The following is a 22,324-nucleotide window of genomic DNA, read 5'->3' as shown; positions in this document are numbered from 1 at the left end:
ACGAGTTCAAGAATAAGTTGGACAAGTTTATAAGACCTCTTTAAATGCATAAACAAAATCGCTCTACCAAAGAGCAAACGGAGTCTCCTCGGATGGGCTAAAATGTCTTTGAGACATCCAAAATAATTCTAACTTCTTGTAACTCTCTCTCTCTCTCTCTCTCTCTCTCTCTCTCTCTCTCTCTCTCTCTCAGTAAACAGTAACACACGGTAAACGAGTTCAAGAATAAATTAGACAAGTTTATAAGAACTCTCTAACTGCTTAAACTGAATCGCTCTACCAAAGAGCAAATGAAGTCTACGCAAATGGATTAAAATGTGTTTGCGAGACATCGAAAATTCTTTTCCTTGTACTTCCTTAAGCCTGCCTGACACTTGCGCGCATTTTTGCCACGCACTGGCACGCATTGATGCGCGCCAGTGCGTGCCACAACGCACTGGTGTTTTTCGCGCACTGTTCACGACCAGTTCACTCCAGTTCGCGCATCGTTCACGCGACGTTCACGCGATGGCACGAATTGGCACGCGTAGTTCGCGCATCGTTCACGACACGTTCACGCGAGTTCACTCATCATTCCGCATCGTTCACGTCAGTTCACGCCAGTTCACGAATTGGCCACTCCATATAAAAACGGGGCTTCTCCAACCCAAGGACATTCCTGGATTGGCTTCAGACGAGACAACATGCTTACTGTCAGAGACACCATTGCATTGAGGAGAAGATACCTATACCTGGCAGCTGCTGTAGCATTTGTTGGAGTGCATCAGAAAAGGCTGGCAAAGGAAAAAGAGAAACAAAAGCCAACCCTACCTCGAAGAAAGATACAAAGGAAAGTGTGGGTCAGGGAATGGTTAACCAGAAGGCACTCGTTTGAACACTATGACAGTCTATTGACTGAACTCCACAAGGAAGATCCAAAGGGCTACAAAAATTACCTCAGAATCACACCTGACCTGTTTCAAGAGATGGTTGAGAAGTTAACCCCGCACCTCCTGAAGCAGTCCACCTTCATGAGGGAACCGCTTCAAGTTGGACTCAAGCTTGCTATCACCCTCCGCTTTTTAGCCACTGGAAATTCCTATCAAAGTCTACAGTACAGCTTCAGGGTTGAAGCAAGTACCATCAGCAAGTTAATACCAGAGGTGTGTAAAGCCATCATCACTGCCTACAAGGACGAAGTGCTGCGTTGCCCCAAAACTGAAGAGGCCTGGAAGGAAGTTGCTGCCAGATTCAGCTCCAGATGGAATTACCACAACTGTCTGGGGGCTGTGGACGGAAAGCACATTGCCATAAAGAAGCCACCCAATGCTGGCTCTTACTACTACAACTACAAGGGCTTCCACAGCATTGTACTGATGGCAGTCGCAGATGCTTCCTACAGGTTCCTCTATGTGGATGTTGGGGCAGAGGGTGGTGCGTCGGATGGAGGAACATGGAGCAACTGTTCTCTGCATGATGCTGTAGAAGACAACAGAGCTGGAGTGCCTCAACCAGAACCACTCCCTAATGATGACCACCCAGTGCCCTATCACTTCGTTGGGGATGACGCCTTTGCTCTACGAACCTGGATGATGAAACCATTCTCCCATCGGTCACAAGTCCTACGAGAACGCATATATAGCTACAGGTTGTCTCGTGCCCGACGTGTCGTTGAGAATGCCTTTGGAATTTTAAGTCAAAGGTTCCATTGCTTCTTGACGACGATGCAGCAGAAGCCCAGCACCATCAACCTGATCACCATGTGTGCCTGTGTCCTGCACAACCTCGTCCTCATCAAATACCCAGGTGCTTTGTCAGAAGTGGACTACGAAGATCCGGACACACATGCTCTGATCCCTGGTGCATGGAGGAATGAGCAAAACCTGCAGGGGCTGATGACTCTACCCGGCCATCATATCCAGAAGGATGCAAAGGATAAGCGAGACTACCTTTCACATTACTACATGTCCCCTGCTGGTGCTGTCCCTTGGCAAGAAGAAATTGTAGTACCTCCATGAGCTGTATAGTTGTTCCATTTTGTAAATAAAAGAAACGTATATTTTTCGTTTTTATTTTTTGTGGCCCTTTATTTTAGTTTCAATAAGAAAGCATTTGATTTACATATAAATAGCAGACATAAAATATGTACAACTATTAAGAAAGCATTTTATTTTTACATTCAAACAGCAAACTTAAAAATTTCTTGGGTTTATTTTTCATTTCATTTTTATTTAAAACAAAAAATGTGCATCTTGATTGGTAATAGATGAAAATAAGTGTGTGCATGAATTAAGACATCATTTCATTTTTACATGAAAACAGCAAACTTAAAAATTTCTAGGGTTTATTTTTCATTTCATTTTTATTTAAAACAAAAAATGTGCATCTTGAGTGGCAATAGATGAAAATAAGTGTGTGCATGAAATAAGACATCATTTAATTTTTACCTGAAAACAACAAACTTAAAAATTTCTAGGGTTTATTTTTCATTTCATTTTTATTTAAAACAAAAATGTGCATCTTGATTGGTAGTAGATGAAAATAAGTGTGTGCATGAAATAAGACATCATTTCATTTTTACATGAAAACAGCAAACTTAAAAAAATTTGCCTATAGCGACAATACGTCGACAAAGGCAGGATCGTTACCTCGATCGTGTCGAAATCCCCGAGCTAACAATATAAGCATTTTATGCGGAGCTAAATAGCTAAATTATTAAAGCAAAACAAACTGTGAACGTCACTCTAGCAAACTAAATGACCCATAAGAGCGAGCGATAGCATCCTGGATGCCTCCGGTAGGCAACAGCTCTTGTTTACGTTAATATCACTTTTGATTTCATTCAAAATGACAAGAGCTTACATTTATACATAGTAAAGATAATACTCAACTTTCCAATTTTTTTTCACATTAAGACACCAAATATAAAAACATATTAGGTTTATTTTTCTTTCATTTTAATTATTTTTTTTCGTTTCCTTTTTGTTTCTCTTCATTATAAAGGTAAAAATAGTTTGAAATAAGATATCATTTTTTTTTCCACATTAAGACAGCAAATGTAAATTTTTGGGGGGGTTTATTTTTCTTCCCTTTAATTATTTTTTACTTTACTGTTTCTTTCTTTGTATTTTAAGGAAATAGACGAAAAGTGATTGGAAATATATGAATATTTTATTTACATTAAAACAACATATATATACAAGTATCACACTTCAATTATGTACAAATATTTTACACTATTTAAATTTCCTTGTCCTTGACTGGTGAGGTATCAAGCTCCTTGGACGAGTAGAGGGGTGAGGGTGTCATGGCTTCATCAAAGTTGCTGTCGATGGTCCCCGGGGTCAGGACAGGGAAGGACAATGGACTTTTGAATGCCGCCGACAGCGACGTTAATGAAGGTGCTGGTGAAGGAGCCTGGACAAGGGTGGGTGACGACACTGGCACTGATGGCGAGGTCACCTCGACAGGGGTGGATGACAGTGGAGTTGGCATCCCTGGGTGCCACTCCGTGGTACGGGGCAAGGAAGAAGGGCTTGACTGCGGCACCCAGTTATGACTGGCTGGACGATGCTGCTGCTGCTGCTCTGGCTGTGCATGCGAGGGTCCTGGTTGAGGGGACTGCCAAGGTTGCTGCTGGTGAGGGGGTTGCCAAGGTGACTGCTGGTGAGGGGGTTGCCAAGGTGACTGCTGGTGAGGGGGTTGCCAAGGTGACTGCTGGTGAGGGGGTTGCCAAGGTGACTGCTGCTGAGGGGGCTGCCAAGTTGACTGCTGCTGAGGGGGCTGCCAAGGTGACTGTTGCTGAGGGGGTTGCTGATGCACAGGGGGCTGTAAAGGTTGCTGTTGCTGTGGGCCTACCCAGGTCACTGAGGATTGTTGCTGTGCCTGCTGGAAGACCTGAGTCTCGTCCCTGTAACGTTGTGTGAGATTGAGGCACTCTATTTGGAATTCGTGCCATCGGTGTACTGGGATGGCACGCATGTAGCCTTACAGCAGGCACGCAAAATCGTGCACAATCTTGTGCTGGTCCATAAACGTTGGGGTTGACGATTCAGCTTTCGACACAAGCTGAAACATAAAAAATATTCTACAAATATATTATATATTATATATATGTATATATATAACAAACATTGTAACAATTTAGTACAGCATTTTAATGCAACAGAGAGCATATGTCAAAAAAAATTAATACTCACATTCCTCAATATATTGCTGAAATCCTTCTCCGACACATAGGTGTCGCTGTGAGAGGTGTCAGGTGTTCGGCAGGACCCCTTCCCCTTGTCCTTCCTGGTGGTGGTAGATGCCTGGTTGCGAGACCCCGTCGACCTCACGTCATCGTCGACATTGCTGGCTGTCGTGGCACCTCCTTCGGAGCCACGAAACTCCTCACTGGCGACTGTCTCTCCCCGGACGATGTGCTGTATGAGGAATGACCAAGTGTCCATGAGGAAGTCATCACGGCCACTCCTTTGGGCCTGGCCAGCTCCACTCTTCTTCTCCTTCTTCATAATTTTGCCAACCCTCGTCCTCAAGTTTTCGTAGCGTTTTTTGCACTGGGCAGCAGTGGCAGGAGGTTCCAGCTGGCTTCCTATATATGCCCACCTGCTGTCCTTCAACACCTTGTTTATCCACTCCTTGTGTTTCTTGTCAAAGAGCATGGGGTTCTCCTTGACAAGGTCGGCCAACGTAGTCTCCGTCTCTTCCGTCCACTGGTAGTCAGGGATGTCCTTCTTAGACACCCGAACCCGCTTCTTCTTTATATCGTCATCACTGGATACCTGGCTCTGGCTTGTATCCTGCTGTGTCTCCGGGATGACCATATCGAGACTTGAAAATGATGAATGAGGAGAATCTCGATCTGCAGTCTCCTCTATCACGTCCATTTTCCTCCCCCTTCCCTTTGGCTGCTTCAGTTTAGGCATGTTGTCTCCTCGCTGGCGAACTCTAGAATGGCTAGGAGTGTCCTCGGACCTCAATTTATATACCCCCTAATCATCTTAATCACACGAGAGTTCCACCCCCTGATAATCCCACGAGAGCTCCACTGGCGGAGTAGGAGGGCACTAGCGTGAGTAGGCGGGCACTAGCGTGAACCGGCGGGAACTGGCGTGAACTGGAGTGAACGATGCGGGAACTGGCGTGAACTGGAGTGAACGATGCGGGAACTGGAGTGAACGATGTGCGAACTAGCGTGAACAGTGCGAGACAATGCGGGAGTACAATGCGTGACAATGTCAGTGGGAAGGCTACGATGCGGGAACTGGCGTGAACTGGAGTGAACAGTGCGGGAACTGGAGTGAACGATGCATGAACTGGCGTGCACGATGCGTGGAAGGGGAAGCATGGCACGCATTGGTACGCTCTGGCACGTCAGTTCCCGCACTGTTCACTCCAGTTCACTTCAGTTGGCGCATCGTTCACGACTATTTCACGGCCATTTAGTGCGTGCCAATGCGTGCCACAAACTTTAAACATTTCAAAGTTTTGGGCCCGCATGGCACGCATGGTACGCTCTGGCACGCGAGTTCCCGCACTGTTCACGACATTTTCACGGCTCGTTCACGCGAGTTCGCGCATCAATGCGTGCCAGTGCATGCCACGAATGCGTGCAAGTGTCAGGCAGGCTTTAGGCTTAACAAAGCGCCAATGTCCGGTGTGAATATTCAACTGTCAGTAGGATGAGAAACACATTCATTTAAACCCATAATGGCTTAGACTTGATGACTCAAGACCTAGGAAGTCCTTTAGCTGAAGTGATTCTACAGAAGACGGATATATTCCCTTTCGTATCGGAACATCGGCAGTGCATTTCAAGGAAGACTGTTTCCAATCTGTGAGAAGTTTCCATAGTTTAACGATTGTTCCCAGAATGTTATCTTTTCCCCATATCTAATAGTATAATTGTTATTACTAGCTAAGCTACAATCCTAGTTGGAAACATAGGACGCTATAAACCCAAGAGCTCGAGTAGGGAAAATAGCCCAGTGAGGAAAGGGAATAAAGAGATGGATAGCAAAGTGTACCAATCAGTGAAAACTTGAGGTTACGAATTATTATTATTATTATTAGTAGTAGTAGTAGTAGTAGTAGTAGTAGTAGTAGTAGTAGTAATAGTAGTAGTAGTATTACAAATAGTAAAAGTACAACCCTAGTTGGAAAAGCTGGAGGCTATAAGCCCAAGAGCTCCAGTAAGGAAAATAGCCTAGTGAGGAAAGGAAATAGGGATATAGAATAGTGTACCAGAGTGTACCAATCAGTGAAAACTTGAGTTTACCAATTATTATTATTATTATTATTATTATTATTATTATTATTATTATTATTTCTACTACTACTATTACTAGGTAAAGCTACAGCCCTAGTTAGAACAGCGGGATGCTATAAACAAGGGTTCCAACAGGGAAAAATAGCCCAGTGAGGAAAGTAAATAATGAAGTAAACTATATGAAAAATAATAAAGAATATAAAATATTTTAAGATCAGCAACAACATTAGAATAGACATAGTAGGGTGAGGCAATTTTGGACACCCTTTTAGTAACCGTTATACAAAATCTATATTAATAATTTATGACCAAATACCAAACATGTTTTCAAGAGAGGGAGGTCTCATCTATAGAAATTACTTGTTTCATAATCATCAAAGAATTAGAAATTCTCGTATTACAGTAATAATAATAAAGAAAAAAATACGGAGGTGAGGCAATTTTGGACACGTCTGTATCTCCGTTAAGCGCCAACGCTCAGTTGGGCAAACTATGACAATTTGTGGTCCCTATCAATATAAATATGCTAGAAAAAAAATTATAGACTTACATAAATTTTTGTGTCCGTAATCCAAGATTGTCCAATTTTGCCTCGTCAAGAAAGCCTGTCCAATTTTGCCTCGTCAAGAAAGCCTGTCCAATTTTGCCTGACCATGGTTTTGAAAACTGTCCAATTTTGTCTTACTGTATGAATATGTAAATCAAACTTTGTATTCGAGCACACAAATATACTTTTATGTATAAATATGCATATATGTAATCATAAAAATTCAAAATAAGACATAAGGGGTGCAGTGAAAGGGGTGTCTGCCCAAGGTGACACCCTAAAACTGAGTGACACCCTGAGAGTTACATTAAAAAAAAAAAAAAGTTTCTTTCTAGCTCGATGGTTATGATATGATTTTCAAAAATTTATTTAATACTGGGGACACTCTTAAAACTGTTGACACTCAGGGGGTGAAACCTTCAAAAAGATTGACCAAAACATGGTAACATCCTCGAGAGGGGTGTCAACCCAAATGCTAGAAATATCTTAAAAAACTCTACTATATGCATTGGTCCTATAACAATTCACATATCCAAATGAAAATTTCAGGAATTGAACTGATCCCATAAACAATATTCGACCTAAGTTGTACCTATCCATTTTATTCTTATCATTGTTACCTCATACTATGAACGAGCCATCAAAGAGATACTTTTACCTACATAAGAAAGGGATACAATCGAAGATTTGAGAAAAAAAGATGAAATGAAGAAAAATAAATGGAAAAACACAAAGACAGAGAGATAGAAGCATGACCAATCATGGAAATACAAAGCAACCAAATATCTCTCGATTCTTTAAGAAAAAATGTCTGCAAACACTAACGTAAATACAAAAAAATCTAAATTGACCAGGGTAATAAATAGTGATAATTGAACTGCTAGGATAGTCCCGATAGTGAATGATAAGGATTTATTTATACCTAAAATAAAAGAAATAAAAAAGAAATTCAAATTATTTTGGAAGATATTAAGGATCGTCCATTATTTTGCATTGGTAGAGCAACAAAAGGGTTTTTAGGAAGAAGGAGGCTAAGTGACTCGCCTTGAGCTAGATGCTTGAAGCCACTGCCCACATATCATCATTATCTCCTCCCACGCCTATTGACGCAAAGGGCCTCAATTAGATTTCGCTAGTCGTCTCTATCTTCAGCTTTTAATTCAATACTTCTCCAATCACAATATCCTACTTCATGCTTTATAGTCCTGAGCCTTGTGGAGGCCAGTTTAAAGTTTGGTGAACTGATGTCTCTTAGGGAGAACAAAGAGCATCCCCAAACCATCTCCATCTACCCCTCACCATGATCTCATCCACATGTGGCACTCGAGTAATCTCTCTTAGTTTAATTTCTAATCCTGTCCAGTCATTTAACACCCAATATTCTTCTTAGGGCTTTGTTCTCAATTCTACAAAATGAGTTTCATTAATATACCAAGATTAACGACCATACAGTAACACCGATCTCACTAAACTAATATATAGCCTGATTATTATATGTAATTTTAGGCGACCTGATTTCCAAATTTGACTTAACCTAGACATCCTCTGATTTGCTTTTTTCAATCTTTCATTAAACTCAAATTCTAAAGCTCCTATATTAGATATCATAGTTCCTAAATATTTAAATAATTCTACCTCATTAATCCTTTATCCTTCCAAAGATATTTCATCTTCCATTGCATATTCCGTTCTCATCATCTGTCTTTCTTCTATTTATCTCGAGCCCAACCTCATGTGATTTTTCATGCATTCTGGCAAGCAAGGTTTCCAAGCCCTGTGGTGTTCTGCTAATTAGGACAGCGTCGTCAGCATACTCTAGGTCTCCTAATTTTCTGTTACCAATCCAGTCCAATCCTTCTCCACCATCCCCAACCGATCTATGCATTACAAAATCTATGAGGGGGATAAACAACATAGGTAAGAACACATTCCCTTAGAGTACTCCACTTTTCACAGGAAATTCGTTTGATAAGACGCCACTAACAATAACTTTGCATTTGCTATGCTTATGAACAGACAATTAAATTTACATATTTGAGAGGAACTCCATAATGTCGCTGGACTCTCCTCAAAATTTGCTAGAGCACACAATCAAAAGCTTTTTCATAGCCCACATATACCATCAAAAGTGGAATTCTATATTCTACATATTGTTGTACCACATGTCTTAAATGAAAATTTGGTCAGTACAACTTCTACCTTTTCTAAATCCTGCTTGTTCATCTCTCAACTTTTCATCAATCTTTCTCTCTAGTCTCTTTAGAATGAGCATTGTATATATTTTCATGACAGCTGACGTAAGTGTGATGCCTCTGTAATGATTGCAATCAGTCAGAACTTTTTTTGTTATTTTCACCAGCACTCCTAGCTCCCATATATAAGGCTTTGCTACTTCACGCCACATTCTACAAAATAATCTAGTAGGTAATCTGGGAGTCACTTCATTTTCAAGCAATAATTCCTTCGTATCTAGGGGCTTTCCATCTTTTGAGTTTTTTTAAGAATAGCTTCGACTTCAAACACACCTAATTCATTCATGGGCACATCAAGGTCTTCATCAGTTTCAGGTATATCAACCAAATTATTCCCTTCGTATTTTCTATTCATGACCTCACTAAAGTGTTCAAACCAACGTTACCTTTCTTCATGTTCTTTTGTTATAACAGATCCATCTTTCTTTTTGATGGGTATATGCTTCTTTTTTCCCGTAGAGATTTCATTAATAATTCCAAGAGCAATTTCTACAACAAAGGCACTCCCCGAATTCATAGCTTTGTCAGCCTCATCTGCTTTCCTGTCTAAATATTCACTCCAATCATTCTTGATATTTCTTTTGACCTCACTATCAACACTGAAATACTTGGCATGTTCTGCCTTTTAATTTTCATTACTTCCTCGAAAACTTTAAGAAATCAATTTCTGTCTTTGTCTTCTTTTTATAGTATCCCAAGTATCATTTGATATCCATGGTTTTCTCCTTGTAACTGCACATCCCAAAACTTGGTCTCTTGAAGTCTCTCAAGACTGTAAATCAATTCCTACATTCAGTTACAAAGATTTCTGTGCTCATCCTCTAGAAGCTTAGTTGTATCAAACTTAGGTATTCTATCTACATTTCTGTTGGGTTCTTTCAGTTTTAATATTTGTGTGGCAGTGGGGAGCTGGTGATCACTACCAATAACTGCACCTCTATAGCTTGTTACATTTCCCAGAGTCCTCCTTCTCTCTTTATCAATGGCTATGTGATCTATTTGATATTTGTAATTGCCACATGGTGAAGTCCTTGTATATTTGTGGATCTCCTTGTGCTGGAAGAGTACCTCCAGTAACAAGATTGTTTGTTGAACAATAACTTATAAAATGTGCCCCATTTTCATTTGCAACTTCGCCAAGAACCTCAACACCCATCACATTTTCTATCATTGGATTATACCTTCCAACTTTAGCATTGAAGTCATTAATCACAATTTTCATATCTCTCTAGGTTCTCACCTATTATACTCTGCAGTTCTTCACAGTATTCATCTTTCCTTTCTTCAGGGGAATCTTTTGATTCGCCTTGGAAGATGGAATCTACGGGATCTTGAACCCTTCTGTGAAGCCTCTTCCCTTTTTTCCCAGCGGGCATGCTGTCATGTGTTTGCGGGGAGGGGAATGGGGCAACTTTAACCTGTCAAAAGTTTCCATTCTTTTTGCCTCTCGCGCAAGTGCGAAGGAGAGTACTGGAGCATTGGCGCACAGGATGCTGCTGGTGCTCAGTTTTTGCTGAAGCACAGTTTTTGGTGAAGGCGCAGAAAAGCGCTGGCACGCAGGAAACCAATGCGTAGGGTGAATATACAAAGAATAGGCCAGACTATTTGGCCTCTATTTTGAGGTATCTTACCTCTAGCATTAGAGGCTCTCTGACCTTTTATTTTGAGGTGCCATACCTCCAACATTAGAGGATATTTAAGCTCTATTTTGAGGTGCCATACCTTTAGTATTAAGGGCTCTATGGCCTCTATTTTGAGGTACTATAATCTTAGCATTATATGTTCTTTGATCTCTGATTTGGAGTGCTTTACCTCTAGCATCAAAGGCTCTTTGACCTCTATTTTGAGGCTCCTTACTTTTAGCATTAGAGGGTCTTTGACCTCCACTTTGAGGCTTCTTACTTTTAGCATTAGAGGCTCTTTGACCTCTATTTTGAGGCTCCTTACTTTGAGCATTAGAGGGTTTTTTTACCTCTATTTTGAGACTCCTTACGTTTAGCATTAGAGGCTGTTTGACCTCTATTTTGAGGCTCCTTACTTTTAGCATTAGAGGGTCTTTGACCTCTATTTTGTGGCTCATTACTTTGAGCATTAGAGGCTGTTTGACCTCTATTTTGAGGCTCCTTACTTTGAGCATTAGAGGGTCTTTGACCTCTATTTTGAGGGTCCTTACGTTTAGCATTAGAGGTTCTTTGACCTCTATTTTGAGACTGCTCACTTTTAGCATTAGAGTCTCTTTGACTTCTATTTTGAGGCTCCTTACTTTTAGCATTAGAGGGTCTTTGATCTCCAATTTGAGGCTCCTTACGTTTAGCATTAGAGGGTCTTTGACCTCTATTTTGAGGCTCCTTACTTTTAGCATTAGAGGGTCTTTGACCTCTATTTTGAGGCTCCTTACGTTTAGCATTAGAGGGTCTTTGACCTCTATTTTGAGGCTCCTTACGTTTAGCATTAGAGTCTCTTTGACCTCTATTTTGAGACTGCTCACTTTCAGCATTAGAGTCTCTTTGACCTCTATTTTGAGGCTCCTTACTTTTAGCATTAGAGGGTCTTTGACCTCTTTTGAGGCTCCTTACTTTTAGCATTTGAGGGTCTTTGACCTCTATTTTGAGGCTCCTTACGTTTAGCATTAGAGGGTTTTTGACCTCTATTTTAAGGCTCCTTACTTTTAGCATTAGAGGCTGTTTCACCTCTATTTTGAGGCTCCTTACTTTTAGCATTAGAGTCTCTTTGACCTCTATTTTGAGGCTCCTTACGTTTAGCATTAGAGGGTCTTTGATCTCTATTTTGAGGCTTCTTATGTTTAGCATTAGAGGGTTTTTGAGCTCAATTTTGAGGCTCCTTACTTTTAGCATTAGAGTGTCTTTGACCTCTATTTTGAGGCTCCTTACTTTGAGCATTAAAGGCTCTTCGACCTCTATTTTGAGACTGCTCACTTTTAGCATTAGAGTCTCTTTGACCTCTATTTTGAGGTTCCTAACTTTTAGTATTAGAGGCTCTTTGACCTCTTATTTTAAGGGTCCTTACTTTTAGCTTTATAGGCTCTTTGACCTCTATTTTGAGACTCCTTTTAGCATTAGAGGCTCTTTGAACTCTATTTTAAGGGTCCTTACTTTTAGCATTAGAAGGTCCTTTACCTCTGTTTTGATGTTCCTTACTTTTAGCATTAGAGGCTCTTTGACCTCTATTTTGAGGCTCCTTACGTTTAGCATTAGAGGATTTTTTCACTTCTATTTTGAGGCTCCTTATTTTTAGCATTAGAGGCTCTTTGACATCTATTTTGAGGATGCTCACTTCTAGCATTAGAATCTCTTTGACCTCTATTTTGAGGCCCTTTACTTCTAGCATTAGAGGCTCTTTGACCTCTGTTTTGAGGCTCCTTACATTTAACATTGGAGGCTCTTTGACCTATTTTGAGGTTCCTTACTTTTAGTGTTAGAGGCTCTTTAACCTCTCTTTTGAAGCTCCTTACTTTTAGCATTAGAGGGTCTTTGACCTCGACTTTGAGGTGCAGTATCTCCTGCATTAGAGGCTCTTTGACGTCTATTTTGAGGCTCCTTACTTTTAACATTAGAGGCTCTTTGACCTCTATTTTGAGGCTCCTTACTTTTAGCATTAGAGGGTCTTTGACATCTATTTTTAGGCTTCCTATGTTTAGCATTAGAGGTTCTTTCACCTCTATTTTGAGGCTCCTTACTTTTAGCATTAGAGGGTCTTTGACATCTATTTTGAGGTTTTCTATGTTTAGCAGTAGAGGTTCTTTTGTCCTCTATTTTGAGGCTCCTTACTTTTAGCATTAGAGGCTCTTTGACCTCTATTTTGAGGCTCCCTACTTTTAGCACTAGAGGCTCTTTGACCTCTATTTTTAGGCTCTATACTTTAAGCATTAGATGTTCTTTGACATCTATTTTGAGGCTTAGGTTTAGCATTAGAGGGTCTTTGACCTCTATTTTGAGGCTCATTACTTTTAGCATTATAGGCTGTTTAACCTCTATTTTGAGGCTCCTTACTTTTAGCATTAGAGGCTCTTTGACCTCTATTTTGAGGCTCCTTACTTTTAGCATTAGAGGGTCTTTGACCTCTATTTTGAGGCTTCTTACGTTTAGCATTAGAGGTTCTTTGATCTCTATTTTGAGGCTCCTTGCTTTTAGTATTAGAAGTTATTTGATCTATATTTTGAGGTTCCTTACTTTTAGCATTAGAGGGTCTTTGACCTGTATTTTGAGGCTCCTTGCTTTTAGTATTAGAAGTTCTTTGATCTCTATTTTGAGGCTCCTTACTTTTATCATTAGAGGGTCTTTGACCTCTATTTTGAGGCTCCTTGATTTTAGTATTAGAATTTCTTTGATCTCTATTTTGAGGCTCCTTACTTTTAGCATTAGAGGGTCTTTGACCTCTATTTTGAGGCTCCTTACTTTTAGTATTAGAGGGTCTTTGACCTCTGTTTTGAGGCTCCTTACTTCTAGCATTAGAGGTTCTTTGACCTCTATTTTGAGGTGCTATACCCTAGCATTAGAGTTTCTTTGACCTTTATTTTAATCCCCTTACCTCTAACATTAAAAGCTCTTTGACCTTCATTTTTGGGTGTTTCATTTCTAGTAGTAGAGGCTCTTTGAGACCTCTGTTTTAAGGGGACTAACCGCTAATAGTAGAGGCTATTTGACCTCAGTTTTTAGGTGACATACCTCTATAATTAAAGGCTATATTTCATACTTCTTCATATAAAGGTTTTCCTTCTCTATTCACTTCTGTGTTTTATAGTTTTTCAAGATCTTCTTTGCTTAGTTCGCCAGTCTCCTTAGAGATTTCAAGTCATTTCAGGGCTGTTTGTCCTCGGTTCGTCAGATTCCTCGGAGAAATCGATGGTTTTCATGTCTTTACTTATAAGGGCGATGGGTAAAGACATGGATGCCATTGATTTCTCGGAATACACTATACGCCATCATACTAAAGTCAACGAAGAGCAACACAATATATTTACCAATGCCGTCCTGATATGTTCTATCTTCAATGCCGAATTTTGAAGAAACACACGTCGCTCACCGCTTTGCACCAATGCAATCCAATAATAGGACATCGTCGCTAAACCGCAAGCAAATTATCCTTGAAGGAGCTTACATTATGATCTTCAAAGCTCGCCAACTTCGGCAGCACCTATCCAAAGTATCTGTAGATGAAGGTGTTCCGAATAGCCTCCAGGCTCCAGTTCATTCTGTAGCTGTAACAAAATTCTCACAGTCAGTTACCTGTTCCTCCCATTGTTCACTGCGTAAACATCCATAGCTACAGTACATACAGATCGTGAGGTTTTGCAAGGTATGTTTAAAAAAGAGAGAGAGAGAGATCAGGTCTTCAGAAGTCTTTTGGAATTCCTCTCTCTCTCTCTCTCTCTCTCTCTCTCTCTCTCTCTCTCTCTCTCTCTCTCTCTCTCTCTCTCTCTCTCTCTCTCTCTCTCTCTCAGCTATACAAAACCATTGTAGCTGCCACTTTTACCAGCCCCTAAGACTCTCTCTCTCTCTCTCTCTCTCTCTCTCTCTCTCTCTCTCTCTCCATTTCTTCTTTGTCAGACGATTTTTCACCCCTTCGATTTTTATTCAAATTATTTTATTTCTTTCCTGCTTATGCAGTCTTTCTCCTTTTGTTTCTAATACTTACTCTCCAGAACAATGCTTATACCACTGAACCGCCAACTTCCTCCATAATCATAGGTGTTTTTTTCTTTTTTTTTTGGAGGGAGGGGTGTTGCGTTATTTATTCATTTATTTTTTTACAAATGCGTCTTATTGTTTTTTTTTTTGGCATAGCTCTTTCTTCTTCTTCTTCTTCTTTTTTTTTTTCTTCTTCTTCTATGATAAATATCACGAGTTAATGGTTATTGCTTTCGTTTAACGGGTATAATTTGTATATATTCCCTGCAAGTTGGAACTTCGGTAGTTTTACCTATTCTGAAGCCATTTTTACCTCCGCCAACGGAGTTGAAAGGAGGTTATGTATTTGCTTCTGTTTGCGTGTGTGCATTTGTTTGTGAACAGCTTCCTGGTCATAATTTTAATCATAGAGTAATAAAACTTGCAGGGATTAACTGTTATGTAAAAGGCTGGAAATGATTAAATTTTGGAAGGTCAAGGTCACGGTCAAGCAAAATGTCCAATTCACGTAATCAGCCATACGTTTGGACGTCGTTGTCACAGAGACTTCAAACTTGCTTCATATTTGAGTGTATGAAAATCCACGCCAATTAATTCATATGAAGGTTAAAGGTCAAGGTCACGGTCAAGCAAAATGTCCAATTCACGTAATCAGCCATACGTTTGGACATCGTTGTCACAAAAGACATCAAACTTGGTTCGTAATTGAATGTATGAACATCCACGCCAATAAATACATGTTGAGGTTGAAGGTCAAGGTCACGGTCAACCGAAATATCCAATTTACGTAATAAACCATAAGGTTGGACATCGTTGTCACAGAGACTTCAAACTGGTTCATATTTCAGTGTATGAAAATCCTCGCCAATAAATACGTGTAAAGGTCAAAGGTAAAAGTCAAGGTCGAGCAAAAGGTCGAGAAATAAGCTGCCGCACGGAGGTATGCACTCTACTGCACTCTAGCTTTACTAATGTATCAGTTTACCAGGAAATGCTGGTTGGTCACTAAAAACTTCACTTAGAAGGAAGTTAATTTACAAAGTGACTGTAATTTTATGTCGCATGTAATGGCACTATTACTGCCTTGTCTGGTCGATAACAATTTATTAAAATAAGATGTGCAGTTTTAAAATTGGAGACCATTATATCAGAAAAACGCTCGTTTCATGTTATTAAGAATAATTTGACAAATTACATGTGATTATTGATAGTATGATAGTACTTCGTTTTACTTAAAATGTAGCCATGATATTTTGAAGAGAGCTGACACAAGGGGGAACCAGCATAATTAGTTATATTGCTTCCAAGTCTCCTCAAGGTCATGTTTGAATTGACTTAAAATATACTATTTTACCTCTGTGATAAGCAAGTGTATATCCAACAAGAAGGTTCAAAGGTCGCTCCTGAATGGCAGAGGCAAGGGACAGTGACATTGCCCTATCAAGCAGGACAATGCCCTAGAGACTGACCATATATACATATGATCAGTGCCCAAGGCCCTTCTCCACCCAAGCCAGGAGGGCCAGGCAATGGCTACTGAGGATTCAGAAGATATGCCTATACAAACCTTTACAAACCTTTAAATAGATCCATATTGTGTATCTTAGTAGGGAAAAGTATTTAAAGTAGCTAAAGAAATTATTAAACTAAGCCTCTGTTTTAACCTTTTGGATTTATTTGTAAAATTTCAAACTTTTCAGATCTGTTTTATGTCCGTCCTCTGGGGGTAGAGGAAGCTCAGCTGTAAGTCATTTTTAACGTAAGTACTTATGATTTACTTCATTTTTAAAATAAGATTTTATCTTGCTTCTGAAATGATAGGAGGATTTAGTTTAGTGACGATCTTTGGTTATTAACAGGCTTGTATCAACTGGCGTTGCGTTGTTTATGAAATGAAAGTTTTTTTTTATTTGTAATTATGAAATAGGATAATGATAAAGATATTTTTTATGTAATGTTTAATTTTTTTTTTTATTCCAATATGAGTTGGTAATAAATTCTTCAATATTTAATCATCTGTTTCAGGTAATTAGGAAAATTACTTGAATGTGCCATTATTTATGTTAGATTCTATTATTGAACATGATATGTTTGATTGAGAACAATGGCTGCCTCATTAGCATTAATTTTTGCAGTCTAATATTTCAATCATCATCATCATCTCCTCTTACGACTATTGACGCAAAGGGCCTCGGTTAGATTTAGTCAGATTCTCTCCCTCTATATTGAGCTAATTTCTCAGTAGCTCGAGTCATGTTCTGTTCTGTATGACTGCGTTCTCCCTTCTTCAGGCTGTAGTGGAATGGGGAAACGACGCTGGCAATGCTAGCTCGTGGGTAGGGCTTCCGGTTTTACATATTTTAAATCTTTGCTTATCAATACTTACATCCTCTTATTATTATTATTATTATTATTATTATTATTATTATTATTATTATTATTATTATTATTATTATTATTACCTGCTAAGCTACAACCCTAGTTGGAAAAGCAGGATGCTATAATCCCAGGGATCCCAACAGGGAAAATAGCCCAGTGAGGAAAGGAAATAAGGAAAAATAAAATGTCTTAAGAACAGTAACAGTAAAATGAATAAATAAACTATAAAAACTTTAACAAAACAAGACAAAGATAAATTAGATAGAATAGTGTGCACGAATGTACCCTCAAGCAAGAGACCTGTGACCCAAGACAGTGGAAAAGCATGGTATAAAGCAGTGGTTCTTGAACTTTTTTGCCTTGCGCCCCCCCTTCTGCATTAAGCATAGGTCCTATGCCCCCCCTCCCCACCCTTGAAATTTTTGCCAAACTAGAAAGTACCGTATGTACTGTATGTATATATTGTTTTTATAAACAATATGTTACGTTTTGTATGCTAATATACTTCATTGGTTTTGTGAGTATATGGATGAATGATAGATTTTTATTTCATTGCTGTTGATTTTTTATAGGAATGCACTATACTGTATTTCAATAAAATAAACATTGTTCATAGAAAATGGATAAAATAAATATATTATGATAAAACAAAATGTTATCATAATCTTTTTTCAAACTGTTTTAGCATTATACAGATTACAGTTATTACATTGATAGAAAATACTGGAAAAATACTAATTACTGCAAAAATAAACATAATTTTTACTCTTAATAGAATTATTCATGAATCATGACCACATCCAAAAATATTACACATCCTCCTTAGTAATTAATTTATCCATATTTATGTATTATTGTAAAACAAAAGACATCATAATTACTACATTTTTATTTTCATTGTTACTATTTTAACTACTTGCGCCCCCCTTGAATGCTCGGGCCCCCTAGTTTAAGAATCACTGGTATAGAGGCAATGGCACTGCCCATTGTATCTGTCTGCCTAGAGGGTTTACAAACGCAATTTTATTTTGCATGACGTCATTATTCGAAGACACTTTCTTTAAGAAGACAAAATACATATTTTATTTTTCAGAACAAGTATAATAACATAAGGCAAAATAGCTTCAAACATTTTCACATCGGTGATAATACCTTTCAACTGGACTCCACAAGGCATTAGAAGAGTTAGAAAACCCAGGCCTACGTGGCTGAGGACTACGAAGCATGAAGTAAGAGATGATGAATGGAGAAGTATTGACTTGAAAGCTCAAGATAGAGACGACTGGCGAGATCTAACCGAAGCCCCTTTGCGTCAATAGGCGTAGGAGGAGATGATGATAATGATAATGATGATGATATAAATAGCCAGGTATTTCACGCGATAAAAAAAGATAAAGCTTTAGATTTACCCTGAGGTGAATTTTAAGGTTCATTAATAAAACATATATATTCTGGTCGACAATTTCAAGGTGTTATAAGTAAAGGAATCATAGTTTGGTATATAGTTATTTATATTCACTTGTATTTTGAACATTTAAGACTTAAAACCAGAACACACGCACACGCGTCTAATATAAGGTTCATGAAAATAGAATATAAATCATTGATTTGTAATTCAGAAGCTATTTAATTTCAGTGGGGATGAAATATATTCGTATAAAAGATGTCCGTCATAAACTCAAATTCGATTTTTGTTTATTTGGTATTATTCATTACATTATCATACATTAGAAGTATATATAGTATTTGTTAACACGAACACGGAAATTAATTTTCTATTGGGAAGCAATGAATTGACTGAAGAGACTCTTCAGCTATGGTAAGCAGCTCTTCTAGGAGAAGGACACTCCAAAATCAAATCATTGTTCTCTAATCTTGGGTAGTACCATAGCCTCTGTACCATGGTCTTCCACTGTCTTGGGATGGAGTTCTCTCGCTTGAGGGTACACTCGGGCATACTGTTCTATCTAGTTTCTCTTCCTCTTGTTTTATTAAAGTTTTTATAGTTTATATAGGAATTATTTATTTTTTAATGTTACTATTCTTAAAGTTTTTTATTTTTCCTTATTTTCGTTCCTCACTTGGCTATTTTCCCTGTTGGGGCCCCTGGGCTTATAGCATCCTGCTTTTCCAAATAGGGTTGTAGCTTAGCATTTAATAATAATGATAATTATAATAATAATAATAATATTAATAATAACAATAACATGAGGAGAAAGAAAAATAGAAAAATTGAGAAAATGACACGAATGGTAATGAACCTGAGAAATGACTGAACATTTGATTGGAAATAGCTGAATGAAAATATATCCAAATTAATGGCTGAATTCTCCAGAAATTATATAATTGAACATTTACATTATTGTCACGTACTTAAAATGGCTAAATCAACAATATCCAAATTTATTTTTGAATCCTCCAGAAAATTTAAAATTGAAGTTTTATATTATCACGTACATTAATGCAAGACGTAATCTCTCTCTCTCTCTCTCTCTCTCTCTCTCTCTCTCTCTCTCTCTCTCTCATCCTTCAGAAATTATATAATTGAAGATTTACATTATTGTCACATTAATGCTAGACATAATCCCCTCCTCTCTCTCTCTCTCTCTCTCTCTCTCTCCTCTCCTCTCTCTCTCTCTCTCGTGATTACAGTGCAACGCTAGTTACTTACGACTACATAACACGAGAAAAGTGACTTACACTTACGTATTAAATGTGTATCAGTGCCCTTTAATATCAACAGATTTAGAAGGTCTCTGTGAAATTATGGAGACACCCAACTAAGGAGTCGGGTGTGGTAATTGCAAGAGCCTTAGTTTATGGGTCTCAATTGGGTCGAAAAAATTATGAAAATAAATAATTCAACCTGTTGATGAAGAATATGAATTTCTGAGATTATGTATAGTGTTTGTATGTGATAGCGAGTTGAGTATTCCATGCTTGATAAAATTTTTTTTCCAGAAATGTTGATTACACTTTTGTGGAATAAATAAACTCAGGTATACTACACAGAGAGGCATGCGTGTATAGCCTATGTGTACATGTTAATATTTATGTACAGTATATATGAATACATATATATATTATATATATATATATATATATATACTGTATATACTATAAATAAATATTATATATAAATATTATATATATACTATAAATAAATATTATAAATATATATATATATATATATATATATATACATATATATATAAATAAATATATAAAAATTATATATATATATATATATATATATATAAACATATATATATGTATATATATGTGTGTGTGTATATAGTGCACTGCAGGACCAAAACCTCGAACATGTCCGTATTATTATTATTATTATTACTATCCAAGCTACAACCCTAGTTGGAAAAGCAAGATGCTATAAGCCCAGGGGCTCCAACAGGGAAAAATAGCCCAGTGAGGAAAGGAAATAAGAAAATAAATAAATGAAGAGAACAAATTAACAATAAATCATTCTAAAATAAGAAACAACGTCAAAACAGACATGTCATATAATAAACTATCAACAATATCAAAAACAAATATGTCACAAATAAACTATAAAAAGACTATGTCCGCCTGGTCAACAAAAAAGCATTTGCTCCAACTTTGAACTTTTGAAGTTCTACTGATTCAACCACCCGATTAGGAAGATCATTCCACAACTTGGTCATATCTGGGGTTTGGCCATCTTCATAACCACGCTGGCCACTGCGTATTGGTGATGATAGTAGACTTAAATCTGACTGCTTATAGAGAACCAACCTAGTATGGGTGACCCTGACTAGTACAGCCTTGCTGACCATGGCAATACACAAACCCTTTCGCCATGTTAAAGTATCCCCAGTCAAAAAGAGGTGTGTGTGTGTGTGTATATATATATATATATATATATATATATATACACACACATACACATACATATATAAAGCCATATATTATGCTCCTCCTAATATCTGGATGTCTCTACCTCGGGGATCAGAGACCCAAGGGGGAATCAACTCGAAAGATAATAGCTTCTTGTCAGCCGGGGGAATCGAACCCGGGCCAAAGAAACTGAGGTTCCATTGACTTAGCAACTCAGCCACAAATTGTGCAAAATTATCATATATATATATATATATATATATATATATATATATTATTAGTATTATTATTATTAGTATTATTACTAGCCAAGCTACAACCCTAGTTGGAAAAGCAAGATGCTATAAGCCTAAGGGCTCCAATAGGGAAAAATAGCCCAGTGAGGAAAGGATATAAAGAAATAAATAGATGATGAGAACAAATTAAAGTTAAATCATTCTAAAACAGTAACAACGTCAAAACAGATATGTCACATATAAACTATAAAAAGACTTATGTCAGCCTGTTCAAAAAAAAAAAAAAAAACATTTGCTGCAACTTTGAACTTTTGAAGTTCTACTGATTCAACTACCCGGGTAGGAAGATCGTTCCACAACTTGGTCATAGCTGGAATAAAACTTCTAGAATACTGAGTAATATTGAGCCTCATGATGGAGAAGGCCTGACTATGAGAATTAACTGCATGCCTATTATTAAGAACAGGATGAAATTGTCCATTAAGATCTGAATGTAAAGGATGGTCAGAATTATGAAAAAATCTTATGCAACACGCATAATGAACTAATTGAACGACGGTGCCAAAGATTAATATCTAGATCAGGAAAAAGAAATTTAATAGACCGTAAGTTTCTGTCCAGGTAAGAATCAGCAGCTGAAGTTCAGACAGGAGGACAATATTCAAAACAAGGTAGAATCAAAAAATTAAAACACTTTTGCAGAATAGATTGATCATCGAAAGTCTTGAAAGACTTTCTAAATAAGCCAAGTTTTTTTTTTTTTTTTTGGTGCAATTGAAGAAGACACAAACCTAATGTGTTTCTCAAAAGTAAATTTACTGTCGAGAATCACACCTAAAATTTTAAAATTCATACAAAGTTAAAGAAACATTATCAATACTAAGATCCGGATGTAGAGGAGCCACTGTTCTTGACCTTCTTACAATCATACTTTGGGTTTTGTTAGGATTCAACTTCATACCCCATAATGTGCACCATGCACTAATTTTAGCTAGATCTCTATGAAGGGATTCAGCAACCCCAGATCTACATTCAGGGGATGGAATTGATGCAAAGAGAGTAGCATCATCTGCATATGCAACAAGCTTGTTTTCTAGGCCAAACCACGTCATGTGTATATAGTATGAAAAGTAATG

At 38.0% G+C, this 22,324-nt stretch overlaps 1 protein-coding gene across 1 annotated transcript in view; it reads right to left on the bottom strand.

The window, feature by feature from the left end:
• Positions 1–22,324, bottom strand: part of LOC137651103 (dentin matrix acidic phosphoprotein 1-like) — a 54,314-nt gene that overhangs the window by 2,079 nt on the left and 29,911 nt on the right. The window contains exon 5 of the mRNA XM_068384240.1: positions 3,776–3,889. Within this exon, the coding sequence (XP_068240341.1) occupies positions 3,776–3,889 (114 nt within the window). The remainder of the gene's footprint in view (positions 1–3,775; positions 3,890–22,324) is intronic.

The sequence above is a fragment of the Palaemon carinicauda genome, chromosome 12 (genome assembly GCF_036898095.1).
Source record: "Palaemon carinicauda isolate YSFRI2023 chromosome 12, ASM3689809v2, whole genome shotgun sequence".
Classification (NCBI taxonomy): domain Eukaryota; kingdom Metazoa; phylum Arthropoda; class Malacostraca; order Decapoda; family Palaemonidae; genus Palaemon; species Palaemon carinicauda.
This window is presented reverse-complemented; position numbering and strand designations above follow the sequence as displayed.